At 45.5% G+C, this 20,000-nt stretch overlaps 1 protein-coding gene across 2 annotated transcripts in view; it reads right to left on the bottom strand.

Moving 5' to 3' along the window:
- Nucleotides 1-20,000, bottom strand: part of LOC125048039 (tetratricopeptide repeat protein 28-like) — an 87,743-nt gene that overhangs the window by 60,681 nt on the left and 7,062 nt on the right. For both annotated transcript variants that reach the window (XM_047646660.1, XM_047646661.1), the window contains exon 2: nucleotides 16,950-17,204. In XM_047646660.1, coding sequence (XP_047502616.1) covers nucleotides 16,950-17,204 — 255 coding nt within the window. The remainder of the gene's footprint in view (nucleotides 1-16,949; nucleotides 17,205-20,000) is intronic.

Genomic DNA, 20,000 nt, shown 5'->3' with positions numbered 1-20,000 from the left:
GAGGGGGGGAAGAGAGAGAAGAGAAAGAGAAGGGAAAGGGGAAGAAGAGAAGGGGAAGGGGAAAGGGGAAGAGAAAGGAAAAATGCTGAATGCCAGAGAGAAACGAGAGAGGAGAGGGAGAGAGGAAAGGAGAGAGAGAGAGAGAGGGGGGGGGAGATAGAGAGAGAGAGGAGAGAGAGAGAGAGAAATACAGAGCAGAGCCAAGACGGCCAGACCCACCCTCCCTTTAGTTGCGAAAGGTCCGGGGCCCCTGCTTTTACGAAATAGTTTTATCAGTGTTAAAGATTGACCTTGAGTGGGATGGGTTGTGGAGGCGCTGTGGGATAAGAGCAACAACACGGTGGTGATGGTTATGGTGATGGCGATGGAGGTGATGATCAGGGTGAAAGTGATGGTTATTAATAGTGGTGGTGGTGGTGGTGATGATGATGATGATGATGATGATGATGATGATAAAAATGATGATGTGATGATGTGAGATGTGTTGATGGGGTGAGGGATGATGATGTGATTAAGGATAATTTTGATTATGATGATAATCGATGGTGAGGTCGATACTGATGAAGATTATATCAACAACGAAAGTGAATCAACAAACAAATGAATAAATAAATGGAACGAAAAGCATAATCATTATTCTATTTTTTTTCTTTTTTCTTTTCTTGTCTGCGTTTTTCTTTCCTTCTTTTCAATTTCGAGTGTGTGACTGTATTCGTTTGTTTTTGAGCGTGTGCGTATGTGTATGTGTGCACATTCGCTTCTATGTGTGTGTGTGTTTCTGAGTTCATTTAGACGCATGCTTGATCTATCAAATGTTCCATTTCAAATCAGTAGCGTAATAAATCATTAATCAGAACAAAATACCAATTAAGGCAAGAAAATATTTACTAACAACTAACTTACCACTTTTTATTTCCATGACATATATGTCTGTGTGTGTGTGTATGTGGATATATATAATTATATTATATTTTATTACACACCACACACCACCCACACACAAACACACACACACACCCCACACACACATACACACACACACACACAACAACCACACACACACACAACACACAACATACACACAACAAACACACCACACACACTACACATCACAAATATAGTACAAAATTTTCCAGAATGCATATTCGTAGGGATGGAGCCCCGCATCCTTTTCATTGGCACGGTATAAAATCGCCCTGGCGCATCGGAGGAGAGTGGCGCGGCGCGAAACGGCTCTTCCTATAACGGTTACTGTTATTGTTTCTAATCCAGGGATGAGGTAAGTTGCATCAACACGCAAAGCCAAGTGAATATAAGGATGAGAAATAATGAATATCAATAATAACGGATATGATTTCGTCCACACGTATTCCGCTCGAGGACGGGTCACTCGCGGTTGGGTTTTTCACGGGGAAAAGCGCCTCGACGTGGGAACAGTTAATTTTACACAAGGTTTTCACGCACACATATGAGCACATGCACTTTTGTGTGGGGACGTTGGTGTGTGTGTATTATATATTATATTATATATATATATTATATATATTTATATTAAAAACCCGAACAGGCCAGACACGCCACACACAGGACACACACACACACACAACCACCACACACCACACACAAACACCCCCCCTTCCTCCTCCCCCCCCTCCCTCCCTCCCCCCCTCCCTCCCTCACTCCCTCCCCCCCCCCCTCCCTCCCTCTCTTTTCCCCTCCCTCCTCCTTCCCTCCTCCCCCCCTCCCTCCCCCCCTCCCTCCCTCCCTCCCTCCCTCTCTCCCCCCTTTCTCTCTTTCTCTCTCCCCCTCTCTTTCTCTCTATATATATATATATTATATTTATCTTTTCTCTCTTTTTCTTCTTTTCTTTCTTTTTTATCTCTCTCTTATTTTTATCTTTCTCTTTTCTTTTTATCTTCTTTCTCTTTCTATCTCCCCTCTTTTCTCTCTCTCGTCACTCTTCTTTTTATTTTAAATTTCTCCTTCCCTTCTCCTTTCTTTTTCCCCTTTCATTTTCTCCGTTTCATTATTTCCTTTTCCCTTTCTCTCCCATTCATTTCTCCCTTTCTTTTTCTCCCTTTCATTTTCCCCCTTTCTTTTTTCCCCCTTCCATTTCTCTCTCCTTCTCTCCCTTTTTCATCCTTCCCTCCCCCTTTCTCCTTCTTTTTCCCCTTCCCCTCATGGTGGCGACCCAAACTTTCATTTTTCATTATCGTTTTTTTTTCTCTTCCTTTTTTCTTGTGGGGAGGGGGGGGGCGAGGTGATAAATCGTGATCTTTTAGCCATTTATCGAAAATGTTGTAGCCATGAGAGGAGCAGAGAGAGAGGAGAGAGAGAGAAAAATAATTTATGTAATCGATTTGTGAAAGTTGTTCTCGTCTCTGGCCTCGTTGTGCCTTCACTCTAAAAGGGATCTGTGTTGTTGTTGTTCATGTTGTTACTGTTGTTGTTGTTACTGGCTGTTGCTGTTACTGTTATTGTTGTTAATGTTGTTGTTATTGTTGTTACTGTTCTAACTGTTGTTGTTGTTATTGTTGTTGCTGTTACTGTTGTTATTATTTTTGTTGTTGTTGTTGTTAGTAAAATATAGCACAGAACCCATCTATCTGTTTATTCAAATGCCAGTCATTCATTAAATTCCTCCACGGCTGAATGCGGTTTAACAGAATGCTAAACTCCGGAAATATGAAAATTTGGACAAAATATAACAAAAAAGATATTCTATTTTTTGAGCGAGATATCTGTTGCGTGCATGCATTTTTTCTTTGTGCCGTTTTCTTGTTTATTCAAAAAATGAGCCTTCATTAAAGGGGGTAGCCGGGAAAAGCGTGGATTGGACAGTGGTGGCCTGCGCTGTGGGACCCACGAGGAGGTTGGTGCGTCCGATTTGCATGCATGAGACAGAGGGATTTTCTTTATTTCTTTTGTGTTTATTCAAATTGATGCTATTGCACGCACAGTTTCGTGTTGAGAACTTTCATATATATTACCTAAAATAATAAAGGGAATAATATATATATTATTATATATAATATATATTGTGTGTGTGTGTGTGTGTGGTGTGTGTGTGTGTTGTGTGTGTGTGTGTGTGTGTGTGTGTTGTATATTATATATATTTTATATATATATATATTTATATTATATATATGTATATTTTTATATTTTATCGACATTATTTTGATTTTAATGATTTCTTGGAACAGTTTCATTGGGAAAGTAAACGTCAAACAAAATAGATTGGTGATTTTATAAAATATAAGAAATTTATGAAATGTGTTTAGTCAAGTTTGAGTCATGCATTAAATAGTCAGTTTTAAAAATTTAAAAAAAAAAATAAATTTTTTATTATATATATAAAATGATAAATCTGTCTTGAATAAAACTCTTTTTGCTTATTCAAATTTAAGTATTCATTAATTCCCGACGTCGAAAATTTGAAATTTCCTCTGATATATAGTTTTGTGCTTTACAAAATAGCAAGAACTTGAAATCTATTTACGAATATTTATACCGTTTATATTCATAATCACTCAGTAGATTAATTCACAGATTCGCAATAGAAGCAGTTCTACAGAATGCAAAACTCCAGAAATATAGAAAATGGATTTCCGTTTCACCAAAGAAAAATATAAAACAAAGAGTAAAGTTTATCCTTTTCTGAAAATTGCCAAAATCTAGAAGGTGAAAATGCATTTCTGCTTTACGGAACAGGACAAAAAAAGTTAAATCTAATTAATGACTTATCTAACTTTCCATTTATCTTTTCTATTCAGAGATTCATCCATTAAATTCATTCGCGAATTCGTAATGGAGGCGGTTCCCATGCAAAATATACAAAAGAGATTTCTGCTTTACAAAACAGGACAAAATCTAATTCATGAGTTACATCCCTTTTCATTTTTAATTTGCATTTATTTATTATCTATTCTCCATTTCCCTTCCTTTATTATTTATTTTTTTGACGGGGAGTCGTCCCTTCCCTTCCTTCCCAAACTCGAACGCGACTCCCCCCGGGGCGAGCCCACGGGGAAAATTTCCGGCAGTGCCGCCCGCGCCCGGGTGAGCGCCGTCGGTCAGGTCCCCGGGGGCCCGGGGGGGAGCCCCTTCCCAGACCCCGGGCGGGGGCGCGATTTTTTGTTTCATCTGCTGATCTTTGGTGTAATAAGAGATTAAATTTTTGTTTTTTAAATTTCGTAGTTTTTTTTGAATAAATGTACCCACGCAAACGCCCGGATACATGATACACAAGCAAACCCAAAAAAAAAACACCATACACATTTCGCCCCACGCACACACACACACACACACACACACAAAACACCACACACACACACACCCACAAAACACACACACACACACACACACTCACAACACACAAAAACATAAGAAGAGCCCCTTTGAATGCCCTTTTAATGTTTAAATAGTGGTGTCTTTGGACAAGCTATTTAACACGCCATTTTCTTCCCTTTGTTTGTTTGTTTTTGTGACCTAAGTACCACAAAAGGACCTTTTCTTAGAAAGAAGGTACACTTGCGTATAAAATCTAAGAAAAGGGAAAAAGAGGAGTAACATGGGGGGGAGCGGGCCGAGGAGAGAGAGAGAGAGAGAGAGGGGGGGGGCGAGAGAAAAAAAAGATAGAGAGAGGAAAGAGAGAAGAGTGAGAGAGAGAGAGAGAGAGAGAGGAGAAGAGAGAGAAAGAGAGAGAGAAGAGAGAGGAGAGAGAGGAGAGAGAGAGGGGGGGGGAAAGGGAAAGGGGGGAAGGAGGAAGGGAGGGAGGAAGGGAGGGAGGGAGGGAGGGAGGGGGAGGGAGGGGGGGGAGGAATGGAGGGGAGAGGGGGAGGGGAGGGAGGGGAAAGAGGGGAGAGAGAGAGAGAGGGGAGGGGGGGAGGGGGGAGAGAGAGAGAGGAGAAGGGGGGAGGGGAGAGGGGGGGGGGGAAGGGAGGAAGGGAGGAAGGGGGAGGGAGGGAGGGAAAGGGGGGGAGGGAGGGGGGGGGAGGGGGGGGGAGGAGGAGGGGGAGGGGAGGGAAAAGGGGGGGAGGGAGAGAGAGAGGAGAGGAGAGAAGAGAGAGAGAGGAGAGAGGGGGGGGGAGGAAGGGAGGAAGGGGGGAAAGGGGGGAGGGAGGGGGGGGGGGAGGGAGGGGGGAGGGGGGAGGAGGAGAGAGGGGAAGGGAGAGGAGAGAGAGAGAGGGGGAGAGAGGGAGAGGAGAGAGAGAGAGAGAGAGAGAGAGGGGAGAGAGAGAGGGGGGGGGGGGGGGGAGGAAGGGAGGAAAGGGGGGAAAGGGGGGCGGGAGGGAGGGAAGGGAGGGGAGGGAGGGAGGGGAGGGCGGGCAGGGGGAGGGAGGAGGGGAGGGAGAGGGGAGGGAGGGAGGAGAGAGAGAGAGGAGGGGAGAGAGAGGAGAGGAGAGAGGGTGAGAGGAGAGGGGGGGGGAGGGGAGGAGGGGGGGGGGGGGGAGGAAGGGGGGGGAGGGAGGGGGAGGGGGGGGGGGGGGGGGGGGGGGAGAAGGAGGGGGGGGGGGGGAGGGGGGGGGGGGGAGGGGGGGGGGGGGGAGGGGGGGGGGGGGGGGGGGGGGGGGAGGGGGGGGGGGGGGGGGGGGGGGGGGGGCGGGGGGGGGGGGGGGGGGGGGGGGGGGGGGAGGGGAGGGAAGGGGGGGGGGGGGGGGGGGGGGGGGGGGGGAGGGGGGGGGGGGGGTGGGGGAGGGGGAGGAGGAAGGGGGGGGGGGGGGGGGGGGGGGGGAGGGGGGGAGGGGAGGGAGAGGGAGGAGAGAGGGAGAGGGAGAGGTGAGAGGGGGAGGGAGAGGAGTAAAGGAGAGAGTAGAGAGAGGTGAGAGAGAGGGAGCGAGAGGGAGATGAGGGAGAGGAGGGAGAGAGAGAGAGAGCGAGAGAGAAGAGGAGGAGAGAGAGAGAGAGAGAGGGGGGGGGGGAGGAAGGGAGGAAGGGAGGAAGGGAGGGAGGGAGGGAGGGAGGGAGGGAGGGGGGAGGGCGGGAGGGAGGGAGGGAGTGCGGGGGGAGGAAGGGAGGAATGGGAGGGAGAGGAGGGAGGAGAGGAGGGAGGGGAGAGGGAGAGGGGATGAGAGGGAGAGAGGGAGAGGGAGAGGGAGAGGGAGAGGGTGAGAGAGAGAGAGAGAGAGGGAGAGAGAGAGAGATGAGAGAGCAGAGAGGAGAGAGATGAGAGAGGGAGAGAGGAGATGAGAGAGAGAGAAAGAGAGAGAGAGAGAATGAGACAGAGAGAGAGAGACAGAGAGAAAAGGGAAGAGAAAGCGAGACGTGAAAAAAACTAAAAAGAAAAAAAGGAAAAAAAGAGCTCAAGAGAGAGACAGTAGACAGACAGGTGTCTGGAAGCAGGCAGCAGGTAGCAGGTGGCAGAGAAACGACTCGGATCAAGGTCGTGACCGAGAGACAGCGGAGAGGACGAAGTGTCGAAGTGTCGATGCCGAGAAGAATGGCAGGCGGTGTTAAATGGCAGACATTTGAAAGCTAAGAGACAGAGAGGCAGCTATCGGTCGCAGGTTGATGAGGCGGCTGGAAACAAAGACACACACGCAACGCACATCCAACAATGCATACACATACACACACACACGGACATAAACTCTCACGAAGATATACACACAAGCACAAACGCACTCACGCACGCACGCACGCACGAACGACTCACGCGCACACCCACACACACACACACACTCACACACACACACACACAACACACACACACACACAATCCGCTGATATGTGAGGAGCAAAAAGCACCGATCATTAGCAACAGGCAGATAAACAGGAGAGTGGAGGTCGGAAATCGAAAACAAAGAGACGGCGAGAGGTGAAAGGGCTAGGCGGAGACAGAAGAAACAGCTGCGCAGTAAAAAAGAAGAGAGAGGGGAAGAAAAAAAACGAAAAGAAAAAGAAAAGAAGAAGAAAAAAAACAGACAACAGCTGATATGTATACCGATTTTGTGACAGGTGAGACATCAATAAAAAAGGCAGGTAATGTGTTGGTTTAATCTACGATGGCAGGTGATAAACAGACAAGGGAAGACAGCACAAGACTCATGTACTGTCGTGGAGGGATGGAGACAGCAGGGGACATGCCAAAGATAAATATTGAGGCAAAAAAGGTGCCAGCTGATCCACAGACACGAGCTGACAGGAGGCAAGAGGCAAACACAAGGTGACAGGTGAGCGGTGGACTGGAGGCAAGAGAAGTGAGGCAAACGGGTGACAGGTGAGTTGTAGAGAGAAGACAAGAGTACTGAGGCAAACGGATGACAGGTGAAGGGTAGACAGGAGGCAAGGGGCAAAGAGAAGATGAGTAGTAGTAGACAGGCAGCAAGAGAGGTGAGAAAAGAGCGATGGGTTGAGCCGTGTTGGTGTGAGGTAAGAAGCAAACAGAAGACAGTTAAGTGGTAGACAGTAGGCAAGACTATTGAGGTAAATAGATAATAGGTGAGAGATAGACGGGAGGCAAGGAGCAAACAGAAGGTGACAGGCGAGGAGCAGATAGACGGCAAGAGGCAAACACAAAGTGGTAGACGACAAGCAAGGGAACAGAGACATCCAGGTGACAGTTGAGTGTCAGACAGAAGGCAAGAATCAAACAGAAAACCAGGGACAGACAGGAGACAAGAGAGCTGAGGCGAACAGGTGACAGGTGAGGGTTAGACGGGAGGCAAGAGGCAAACAGAAGGTGACGGGTGATCGGGCCGCCCCGCGTGATTATTTAAGACAGTTTCCCGTGGGGTGTGAAGACAGAGAGAGAGGAGAGGAAGAGAGAGAAGAAGAATGAGGAGACGAAAAACGAAAAAGAGGAGAAAAAAAAAAGAAGAGAAAAGAAAGAAAGAGAAGACAGAGACAAAGACGCCAAAGAAAAGGGAAGGGAAAGAAGAGAGAAGGAAGAAGAAGAGGAGGGAGAAAAGAAAAAGAAAAAAAAAAAAGAGAAAAAAGGGAAGGAGAACAGAAAGGAAAGAAGAAGACGAACGACCGAAAAGTGAAGAGAAAGGGAAGGGAGCGAAAGGAAAGAAGGGAAAGACGAGTAAGACGAACGGAAGCAGAGAATGGAAGAAAGACAAGAAGGGAGAGACCCCGAAAATGAAGAAGAAAGCGGGAAGAAAAGAAGAAAAGAAGACAAGAAGCGAGAGAACAGGAAATAAAAAGGAAAGAAAGAGAAAAAATGGGAAGAAGAAGAACAGGAAGAAGGAGAGAGACACAAGAGGAGAGAGGACCCAAGAGAAGAAGCGAGACAGAGAAGAGAAAAAGACAGAGATTATGACAGAGACAAAAGACGACAAAGAAAAAGAGACAAAAGAAAGACCGAGGAAAGCAGAAGGAAAGGAGAGAAGGAATAGCCGTAAAGAAATAGACCGAAGAAGGAAAAAAAGAGAAGGGAAGAGAGAGAGAAGAGTGAGGAGAGTAAGATAGAAAAGGAAGGAAGAAGGAGGCAAGACGAGACGAGAAGAAGAAAGAAAAAAGAAGAAAGAAGTGATAAGAAAGAGGCGACACGAATGAAAGAAAAACAAGCTAGAAGAGAGAGAACGCGAGAAGAAAGGAGAAAAAAAGAAGGAAAGAAGGAAGAAAGGAAAAAGAAAAGAGAGAAGAAGAGAAGAGAAGAAGAAAGAAGAAGAAGAGGAAAAAAAAGAAAGAAGAGATGAAGAGAAGAAGAAAAAGAAGAAAGAAAGAAGAGAAAGAAGAAAAAAGAGAAAGGAGAAAGAAGAAAGAAAGAAAAGAAAGAAGAAAGAAGAAGGAAAGAAGAAAAGAAGAGGGAAAGAAGAAGAAGAAGAAGGGGAAAAGAAGAAGAAAAAGGAAAAAGAAAAAAGAAAAAAAGGAGAAGGAGAGAGGAAAGAAAGAGAAAAGAAGAAGAAAAGAAAGAAGAGAAAAAGGAAAAGAAAAAGAGAAGAAAAAAAAAAAAAAAAGGAAAGAAGGAAGAAGAAGAAAGAAAGAAGAAGAAAAGAAGAGAGAAGAAGAAGAAAAGAAAAGAGAAGAAAAAGAGAAAAAAGAAAGAAAGAGAAAAAAGAAAAAAAAGAAGAAGGAAGGAAAAAAAGAAGAGAAAAGGAAGAAAAAGAAAAAGAAAGAAGAAAGAGAAGAGAGAAAAAAAAAAAAAAGAAAGAAAAGAAAAGAGAGAAAGAGAAAAAAAAAAAGAAGGAAAGAAGAAAGAGAAGAAGGAAAGGGAAAGAAAGAAAAGAAAGAAGAAAGAAAGGAAAAGAAAGAAAAAAAAGAAAAAAGAAAAGGAAAAAAAAAGGAGAAAGAAGAGAAAAGAAAGAAAGGAGAAAGGAAGAAGAGAAGAAAAAAGAAGGAAGAGAAGAGAAAAAGAAGAGGGAGAGAAGAAAGAAGAAAGAAAAAAAAAGAAAAGAAGAAAGGAAAGAAGAGAAGAGGAAGAAAAAAAAGAAAGAAGAGAGAAGAGAAAGAAAAGAAGAAGGAAGAAGAAAGAGAAAAAGAAAAAAAGGAGAAGAAAAAAAGGAAGGAAAGAAAGGAAGAGAAGAGAAGAAAAAAGAAAAAAGAAGAAAAGAAGAAAGAGAAGAGAAGAAAAAGAAAGAAAGAAAGAAAGAGAGAAGAGAGGGAAGAAAAAAGAAAAGAAGAAAGAAAAGAAAAGAAAGAAGAAGAAAGAAAGAAGAGAAGAAAGAAGAAAAAAAAAAGGAAAAGAAAAGAAAGAAAGAAGAAAGAAGAGAAAGAAAGAAAGAAAAGAAGAAGAAAAGGAAAAGAAAAAAGAAGAAAAGAAAGAAGAAGAAAAAGAAAAGAAGAAGAAAAGAAAAGAAGGGAAGAAAGAAAAAAAGAAGAAAGAAGAAGAAAAGAAAGAAGGAAGAAGAAGAAAGAAAAGAAAGAAAGAAGAGAAGAAAAGAAGAAAAGAAAAGAAAAGAAAGGAAGAAAAAGAAAGAAGAAAGAAAAGAAAGAAGAGAAAAAGAGAAGAAAGGAAGAAAAAAGAAGAAAAAAGAAGAAAAAAGAAGAAGAAGAAGAAAAAAGGAAGAAGAAGGAAGAAAAAGAGAAAAGAAAAACAAAGAAAAGAAAAAGGAAGAAAAGGAAAAGAAGAGAGAAAAAGAAGAAAAAAAGAAGAAAAAAAAAGAGAAAAGGAGGAAAAAAAGAAAGAAGAAAAAGAAAGAAGAAAAAAGAAAGGGAAAGAGAAGAAAGAAAGAAGAAAGAGAAAAAGAGGAAAAAAGAAAAGAAAGAAGAGAAAGAAAAGAAGAAGAGAAAAAAAAAAAGAAAAAGAGAAAAGAAAAAGGAAAAAAAAAGGAAAGAAAAGGAAGAAAAAGAAAAAAAAGAAAGGAAAAAGAAGAAGAGAAGAAAAAGAAAGAAGAAGAAGAAAAAAAAAGAAGAAAGAGAAAGAAGAAAAAGAAAAAGAAAAAGGAAAAGAAAAAGAAGAAAAAGAAAGAAGAAAGAAGAAGAAGAGAAAGAAAAGAAAAGAGAAAGAAAAGAAAAAAAAAAGAAAAAAAGAAGAAAAAAGAAAAAAAGAAAAGAAAGGAAAAGAAAAAAAAAGAAGAAGAAAGAAAGAGAGAAAAGAAAAGAAAAAAAGGAAAGGGAAGAGAAGAAGGAAAGAAGAAAAAGAAGGAAAGAAAAAAAGAGAAAGAAAGGAAAGGAGAAGAAGAAAGAAAAGAAAAAGAGAAAGAAAAAAAAAAGAAAAAAAAAAGAAGAGAAAAGAGAGAAGAGAAAGAAAAAAGAAGAAGAAGGAAAGAAGAAGAAAGAAAGAGAGAAAAAAAGAAGAAAAGAAAAAAAAAAGAGAAGGAAAAAAAAAAAGAAAAAAAAAAGAGGGAGAGAAAAGAAAGAAAAAAAAAAGGAAAAGAGAAAGGAAAATAGGAAAGGAGAAAGAAGGAAGAAGGAGAAAAAGAAAAAAAGAAAAAAGGAGGAAAAAAGAAAAAAAAAGAGAAAAAGAAGAAGAAGAAGAAAGGAAAGAAAGACAAAGAAAAGAGAACGAAGAAGAGAAGAAAAAAAGAAAAGAAGAAGAAAAAGAGAGAAAGAAAAAGAAGAAAGAAGAGGAGAGAGAAGAAAGAAAGAAAGAAAGAAGAGAAAGAGAAGAAAGAAAGAAAAAGGAAGAAAAGGAAAAAAGAAAGGAGAGAAGAGGAAAAGAGAGAAAAAAGAAAAGACCAGAAAAGATGGAAAGAGTAAGAAGAAACAAGAACGAAAGAAAGGAGAGAGAAAAGAAGAAAGAAGAAAAGAAAGAAGAAGAGAGAAGAGAAAGGGAGAGAAGAAGAAGGAAGAGAAAGTAAAAGAAAAAGAAAAGAGAAAGAAGAGAAGAAAAAGAAAGAAAGCGACGAAAAGAAGAGAGAAGAAAAGAAAGAGAGAAAGAAAGAAAGAAAGAAAGAAAGAAACGTGGAAAGAGAGACAGAGAAGAAGGAAAGAGAGAAGAGAGAAAAGACGGAAGCAAAGAGAAAAGAAAAGAGAAGGAGGAGATAGAAAGACCAGAAAAAAAAGAAAGGAGAAGGGGAGAAAAAGACTAAGGAGAAGAAAAAGAGACAAGAAGAGGAAGAAAGAAGAAAGAAAGAAAGAGAAAAGAAAGAAGGGAAACAGGAACAGAGAAAGAAAAAGAAGAGAAGAACGAAAAAGAGAAGAAGAGGAAAGAAAGAAGAAGAGAAAGAAAGAAAGTAAAGATAAGAGAAGGAAGAAAGAAAAAAGTGAAGAAAGAAAAGAAAGAGAAGAGAAAGAGAAGGAAGAAAGAAAAGGAGGAAGAAAGAAGAAACAGAAGGAAAAGAAAAGAAAGAAGAAAAAAAAAAAAAAAAAAAAAAAAAAAAAAAAAAAAAAAAAAAAAAAAAAAAAAAAAAAAAAAAAAAAAAAAAAAAAAAAAAAAAAAAAAAAAAAAAAAAAAAAAAAAAAAAAAAAAAAAAAAAAAAAAAAAAAAAAAAAAAAAAAAAAAAAAAAAAAAAAAAACCCCCCCCCCCCCCCCCCCCCCCCCCCCCCCCCCCCCCCCCCCCCCCCCCCCCCCCCCCCCCCCCCCCCCCCCCCCCCCCCCCCCCCCCCCCCCCCCCCCCCCCCCCCCCCCCCCCCCCCAAAGGGAAAGGGGTGTGCCTTATTTTTTTTTTTTTTTTTTTTGTTTTTTTTTTTTCCCCCCCCGGGTTTTTTTTTTGGATATTTTTTTTTCCTTTTTTCCCCCCCTTTTTTTTTTTTTTTTTTTTTTTTTTTTTGGGCCCCCCCAACCCCCCCCCCCCCCCCCCCCCCCCCCCCCCAGGGTTTTAAATAAGGAGGAAAAGGGGGAAAAAATTTGGCGGATTAGGGAAGAAGGCGGGAAGGAAAAAGAAGTTTTTTTTTAATTTTTTTTTGTTTTTTCCATTTTTTGTTTTTTTTTTTAGAGGGGTTGGGGAGGAAAGAAAAAACCAAAAAAATTTTTTTTTTCCTGAGGTATCTCCGCTCCGCACAGGACTCAATAGGGCCATCCAGTGGGCGGAAGAGGGACGGAAACCACCCACCGATCGGGACCGACGAATATGGCCCGTGGGTCCGGCCCGGACATAAGGCCCAGAATGGCTTGCTGAGACGAGGGCGGAGCGAAGCCGACCTTGGCCCGGGGCATGAACGCAATGCCCGATCGCCGAGTCCTCACTCACTCACTCAGGCTTCAATCAGCGCCACACGAACGCAGGATTCCCAGAAGGAGACTGGACGGTCCTATGCCTCTCTTTCTCTCGGCCTCTGTCGCTCGTTCTCTCTCTCTCTCTCTCTCTCTCTCTCTCTCTCTCTTCTCTCTCTCTCTCTCTCTCTCTTCTCTCTCTCTCTTCTTCTCTCGTCTCTCTCTCTTCTCGGACCCCCTCCCCCCCTTCTCTCTCTCTCTCTCTCTCTCTCTCTCTTCGTCTCGGTTCTTCTTCTCTTCTCGCACCTCTCCTCCCCCTTCTCTCGTCTCTCTCTCTCTCTCACCCTCCTTCTCTCTCTCTCTCTCTCTCTCTCTCTCTCTCTCTCTCTCTCTCTCTCTCTCTCTCTCTCTCTCTCTCTCTCTCTCAGTCTCGGTTTTGGGAAGAAATAGGCATGGAAACAATGGCGGTCGAGAAAAATGGTTGGCGTGAGTTAGGGAGCTTGTGAATGGTTCGGGTAATGGTATTTAATCTATCTTTCTTTCTTCCTCTCGTTACCTCTCTGCCTCTCTCTCCTTCTCTTTCTCTCAATATTTTTTTTCTCTCTCTCCACTTCCTGACTCTATCTCTCTGTCTCGCTGTCCGTCTGTCTGTCTGTCTATCGGCTGCTCTCTCTATACACACACACGCACAAACACACACACACACACACATATATTCTTCCTCTTCTTACTCCTCTCTCTTCTTCCTTTTCCTCTTCTCTCTCTATCCGTTTCTCATCTCTCTTTCTACCTTTCTTCATTTCATCCTACTCCCCTGTGTACCCTTCTCTTACTTCTCTTATTTCCCTCTTCTCTCTCTCTCTCTCTCTCTCTCTCTCTCTCTCTCTCTCTCTCTCTCTCTCTCTCTCTCTCTCTCTCTCTCTCTCTCTGTCTCTCTCTCTCTCTCTCTCTCTCCCGATGAACACAGGGAGAAAATGTGGCACAGTGGAAGAGAGGAGAGAGAGCGGTGCCGCAGTGACAAGGGAGGCTAAGGGTCAGGTGCCACAGCGGTGAGAGAGGGTCAAGGATGGTGCCACAGTGGAAGGAAGCAAGACGGTGCCGGAATGGCAGAGGGTGAGATGCAACATTGCAAGAATGCAATATTGGTAGAGCAGTAAAAATGACAGTGGTGGTGGTAGGGGAGGAAGCAGGGCGGTGCCAGAGGAGTAGGGGTTGAGGAAAGACAGTGCCACAGTGCATGAGAGAAACCCGAGTAGTGCCACAGTGGTAGGGAAAAGGAGAGGACAGTGCCACAATGGAAGGGAAGGGGAGAGGACAGTGCCACAGTGGAAGGGAAGGGGAGAGGACAGTGGCACAGTGGATGGGAAGGGAAGAGGACAGTGCCAGAGTGCATGAGAGAAACCCGAGTAGTGCCACAGTGGTAGGGAAAAGGAGAGGACAGTGCCACAAAGGAAGGGAAGGGGAGAGGACAGTGCCACAGTGGTGGGGAAGGGGAGAGGACAGTGCCACATTGAGAGGGAAGGGGAGAGGACAGTGCCACAGTGGTGGGGAAGGGGAGAGGACAGTGCCACAGTGGAAGGGAAGGGGAGGGGACAGTGCCACAGTGGAAGGGAAGGGGAGAGGACAGTGCCACAGTGGTGGGGAAGGGGAGAGGACAGTGCAACAGTGGAAGGGAAGGGGAGAGGACAGTGCCACAGTGAGAGGGAAGGGGAGAGGACAGTGCCACAGTGGTGGGGAAGGGGAGAGGACAGTGCCACAGTGGAAGGGAAGGGGAGAGGACAGTGCCACAGTGGTGGGGAAGGGGAGAGGACAGTGCCACAGTGGAAGGAAGGGGAGGGGATAGTGCCACAGTGGTGGGGAAGGGGAGAGGACAGTGCCACAGTGAAAGGGAAGGGGAGAGGACAGTGCCACAGTGGAAGGGAAGGGGAGAGGACAGTGCCACAGTGGTGGGGAAGGGGAGAGGACAGTGCCACAGTGAAAGGGAAGGGGAGGGGATAGTGCCACAGTGGAAGGGAAGAGGAGAGGACAGTGCCACAGTGGAAGGGAAGGGGAGAGGACAGTGCCACAGTGGTGGGGAAGGGGAGAGGACAGTGCCACAGTGAAAGGGAAGGGGAGAAGACAGTGCCACAGTGGAAGGGAAAGGGAGAGGACAGTGCCACAGTGGTGGGGAAGGGGAGAAGACAGTGCCACAGTGGAAGGGAAGGGGAGAAGACAGTGCCACAGTGGAAGGGAAGAGGAGAGGACAGTGCCACAGTGAAAATGAAGGGGAGAAGGAGAAGACAGTGCCTAAGTGGAAGGGAAGGGGAGAAGACAGTGCCACAGTGGAAGGGAAGGGGAGAGGACAGTGCCACAGTGGAAGGGAAGGGGAGGGGGCAGTGCCACAGTGGAAGGGAAGAGGAGAGGACAGTGCCACAGTGAAAGGGAAGGGGAGAAGACAGTGCCACAGTGGAAGGGAAGGGGAGAGGACAGTGCCACAGTGGAAGAGAAGGGGAGAGGACAGTGCCACAGTGGAAGGGAAGGGGAGAGGACAGTGCCACAGTGAGAGGGAAGGGGAGAGGACAGTGCCACAGTGGTGGGGAAGGGGAGAGGACAGTGCCACAGTGGAAGGGAAGGGGAGAGGACAGTGCCTCAGTGGAAGGGAAGGGGAGGGGACAGTGCCACAGTGGAAGGGAAGAGGAGAGGACAGTGCCACAGTGAAAGGGAAGGGGAGAAGACAGTGCCACAGTGGAAGGGAAGGGGAGAGGACAGTGCCACAGTGGAAGGGAAGGGGAGAGGACAGTGCCACAGTGGAAGGGAAGGGGAGAGGACAGTGCCACAGTGGAAGGGAAGGGGAGAGGACAGTGCCACAGTGGAAGGGAAGGGGAGAGGACAGTGCCACAGTGGAAGGGAAGGGGAGAGGACAGTGCCACAGTGGAAGGGAAGGGGAGAGGACAGTGCCACAGTGGAAGGGAAGGGGAGAGGACAGTGCCACAGTGGAAGGGAAGGGGAGAGGACAGTGCCACAGTGGAAGGGAAGGGGAGAGGACAGTGCCACAGTGGAAGGGAAGGGGAGAGGACAGTGCCACAGTGGAAGGGAAGGGGAGAGGACAGTGCCACAGTGGAAGGGAAGGGGAGAGAACAGTGCCACAGTGGCAGGAGAGAGAGCAGGTCCGTGCCACAATGGCAGAGGAGGAGAAAGGGGCGAAAGAGCGATGCCAAAGTAGTATTATAAGGATGGCGCCAGAATGGAAATCTAGAACAAAAGGGATTCGGACGATACAGGATGGTGCCAAAGTGGTTAGCGGGAGAGAAAGAATAAAGATAATGAAAGCAGAATTCAGTAATAGAGAGAATAGAAGCGGAACCGAGAAAATAGAGAGAATGGGAAAGTTCCAAGATATCCTTCGTGTCCCATTCCATCCTATCATGTTGCCCCTTCCTTTCTTCCTTCTTTCTTTCCTCCCTTCCTTCCTTCCTTCCTCCCTTCCCTTCTCCCTTCCTTCCTTCCCTTCTTCTTTTCTTCCTTCCTGTCCCTACTTCCTTCCTTCCCTCCTTCTTTCCTTCCTTCCCTCCTTCTTTCCTTCCTTCCCTCCTTCCTTCATTACCTCATATCACTTTGGACCTTTCATCTCCCCTTTCCCCACTTCTCCCTTCCCTTCCTTCCGATAGATTTTCCCCTCTCTCCACGCCCCCTTTTATCTTATTCCCTTTCCTCTTTCGCCCGCTTTCCTATCATCCTTCTTCCTTTTCCTTTCCTCTTCCGCCATTTACCTGAAGCCTTTTGAGTTCAGTTCGAAGGGAGAGGGTGAGTGAATTCCCCTTAATCCTTTCCTTCTCCCCCTCCCTTACCCTCACCTCTTAACTTTTTTCCTCTCCCTTACTCTAACCCTTTCCCTTTCCCTTCCCCTTATCCTCCTCCCCTTTCTCCCCTCCCTTACCCTAGCCCTTCCCCCTTTTCCTTCCCCCTTACCCTCACCCCTCTCCCTTCTCCCTTACCTTCACCCCTTCCCCTTCCCCTTTCCCTTTCCCTTTTCCTCAACACCCTTCCCTATACCCTGCCTTTCCCCATTCCCTTTTTACCTTTGGGTTGAGTTCGCATCCTGAATGCCGTAGGGGAAGCGAGGTCTGCTCTCTGCCTTCCCTCTCCTCTCCTCTTTCCCTCTCCTCTCGTCCCAATTCCCTCGCCTCTTTTCTCCTTCCCCAAAATCTCTTTTCACATTCCCTTGTCGCCTTCAAACGCGCCTTGAAATTTTACTTGTTGTCGCAATACGCCTCGTGGAATACATTGTTGCACATCTCTTTGTTTGTCTTTAAAATCAATATATGTCATTTTGAGACAATATATTATAAATTAATGTGAAAATAATCGTGTTCCTTTTAGCTGGAAACTAATAGTATACCAACCAAGATTCCCCTCACCCAGCTGTCCCTTCACCCCTCCCTTCCCCTCACCCTTCCCTCTTTCCCCTCTCCCAGCCCTCCCCTCTTACCTTGGGCCACTTGGGGTTGAGTTCGCGCGCCTTGGTGGCATCCTGAAGGGCGTGGGCGAACTTGGCGAGCTTGATGTGGGCGGCGGAGCGGTTGGAGTAAAGGATGTGGTTGTGGGGGTCGAGTGCGATGGCCTCGGTGTAGAGTGCCACGGCGGTCTCGAAGTCTCCGGACTGGCACGCGGCATTGCTCTGGCGCACCTTCTCCAGGAACAGGGCCTTCGACCCCCCGCCTTCTGCCTCGCCGTCAACCTCCAACTGCGCGGGGGAAGAAAGGGGGAATTTAGCTTCAGCGTCTGGTCTTTTGTTTTAAAGGTTTAGTTTTAGTTTTTTGTTGTTGTTACTGTTGCTGTTTTTTGTCATTTTGCTTTTAATATTGTTGTTTTGTTTGTTTGTGTTTAATCTGGAGTTCCGAATCTTCGAGAACAGAAGGAAGAGAGATTCAGCCGGATTTCCTAGAGCGACCGTCACCCTCGATCGCAGCGGAGGGAGAAAAGGACGCATGATCTAATTACCGCTATCTCCATATCTAAATCCGCAAGGTATTCAGACGCGATCGCATTTCGTATTCTAACACTTAAACTATCTAGAGAAGTTGTCAGCCCCCAACGGCGAGAGAAAGAAAGAGAGGAGATTAAACATTCAGCTTTAATATTCTAACATCCTAGTATTTACAATATCTAGACCCAGTGTCGAGCTCTAATTATCAGGGAGGGAGGGGAGGGAGGGGAGGAGAGAGGGAGGGAAGGAGAGGGGGAGAGGGAGGAAGAGGGAGGGGGAGGGAGGAAGGGAGAGAGGGAGAGGGGGAGAGAGGAATGTAGGGAGTGAGTGAGAGAGGGTGAGAGGGAGGGAGGGAGGGAGGGAGGGAGGGAGGGAGGGAGGGAGGGAGAGAGGAAGAGAGGGAGAGAGGAAGGAAGGGAGTGAGGGAGAGAGGGTGAGAGGGAGGGAAGGAGGGAGAGAGGGAGAGGGGGAAGGAGGGAGGAAGAGAGGGAGGGAGAGAGGGAGAGGGGGAGGGAGGAAGGGAGAGAAGGTGAGAGAGAGAGAGAGGGAGAGGGGGAGGGAGGAAGGGAGGGAGGGAGGGTGGGTGGGTGGGAGGGAGGGAGAGGGAGGGGAGGCGAAATATCTAGAGAGGCTGCCAGACTCCAGCTGCGAGGGAGGGAAGGGGGGAGAGCGAAAATATTTTGTATTAATATTTTGATTCATTAATATTCCAAATGTTTAACACTGATTACCGTAATTAAAATATATAGGTATGTTGCCGAGCTCCAACTCTCAGGTCGGAGAAATGATATAAAAAGTTTCGTTGTAGTAACTTAATATCTTCATAAATCAAAATTTCTAGACATTATTTTCTAAATATATCAAGACACTACCAACTTCCACCAGCGAGAAATGGAGAGAGATGATACAAAAATAAGCGTTTAAATCATTTTCAAAATACCTACGAGATACTTGACTCAAACATGAAAGATTTGATCGTAATAGTCCAACCTTCAACTACCAAAACACTGCCAGTTTTCAAAAGTAAAGAAGACATGAAATAGAGAGTTTGAACATCTTAATATTTCAATGACGCTGCCATTCTACTGTCCGGATAAGAGAGACATATAAGTGTCTACTGTAAAGTTTATTTAAAGAGAAGAAAATGTCGTTTAGTTTATATTGGAATTTAGTCTATACAAAAAATAGTTCCTTCAAAACAATAAAAATTAAAAAGCGTTCTCGTAATGGTCGGTGAGTGTGTCCACATTTGCTGCCAGGGAACTTTTGAACTATTTGTAAAATGACTATCTCTCTCTCTCTCTCTCTCTCTCTCTCTCTCTCTCTCTCTCTCTCTCTCTCTCTCTCTCTCTCTCTCTCTCTCTCTCTCTCTCTCTCTCGCTCTCTCTCTCGCTCTCTCTCTCTCTCTCTCTGTCTCTGTCTCTGTCTCTGTCTCTGTTTCTGTCTCTCTCTGTCTGTCTCTCTCTCTCTCCCTCTCTCTCTCTCTCTCTCTCTCTCTCTCTCTCTCTCTCTCTCTCTCTCTCTCTCTCTCTCTCTCTCTCTCTCTCTCTGTCTCTCTCTGTCTCTCTCTGTCTCTCTCTGTCTCTCTCTGTCTCTCTCTGTCTCTCTCTGTCTCTCTCTCGCTCTCGTTCTCGCTCCCCCACTCCCTCTCTTCCTTATCACTATGCAACGTAATCTGCTCCTCAGATGCACTTTTCTTGCAAGCGCAATTCAAAACAGCATTTTCGCGTCAAAGTCGGCGAAATGCATTTAGCAATCGTATCAGACAACTGTGACTCTCGCGTGACAGATTTTTCTTCACCTTTCCAATAAATTCCCACGAATCGGGTCGTCACTTTGTCTCGCCTGTGTCAATAAATTAGCCATTCATTATTCCACTGGTATAATACAGGTAAGGCTAGTGAGATAAGTTTCCTTGTCTTATAAACCGTTTATTCAACAATTTCTTGGAACCGATATTTGCCTTGGAAACACTACCAGCATGATTTGAACCAAATGCGGTCTTCTTTACATATCCTAGCACATTTTTCACCATTGACAGGACTTACATTTTTTCTTTTCTCTCTATCGCTCTCTATCTCTCTCTCTCTCTCTCTCTCTCTCTCTCTCTCTCTCTCTCTCTCTCTCCTCTCTCTCTCTCTCTCTCTCTCCCTCTCTCTCTCTCTCTCTCTCTCTCTCCTCTCTCTCTCTCTCTCTCTCTCTCTCTCTCTCTCTCTCTCTCTCTCTCTCTCTCTCTCTATTTCTTCCTTTCTCTCTTTCTCTCTTTCTTTCTCTCTCTCTCTCTCTCTCTCTCTCTCTCTCTCTCTCTCTCTCTCACTCACTCACTCACTCACTCACTCACTCACTCACTCACTCACTCTCTCCCTCTCTCTCTCTCTCTCTCTCTCTCTCTCTCTCTCTCTCTCTCTCTCTCTCTCTCTCTCTCTCTCGCGCGCGCGCGCGCGCGCGCGTTTTTTCTTTCTTGATCCTTCAATAATTTGTCAGATTTGACACATTTCTGTTTTTTTCTTTATTGCTTATTAAGTTTTAGTTGTATTTTTCGTGCTTTGTTGT

Source organism: Penaeus chinensis, chromosome 42 (genome assembly GCF_019202785.1).
Source record: "Penaeus chinensis breed Huanghai No. 1 chromosome 42, ASM1920278v2, whole genome shotgun sequence".
Classification (NCBI taxonomy): Eukaryota; Metazoa; Arthropoda; class Malacostraca; order Decapoda; family Penaeidae; genus Penaeus; species Penaeus chinensis.
Note: the sequence above shows the minus strand (reverse complement) of the source record. Positions and strands in the feature narration are given on the sequence as shown.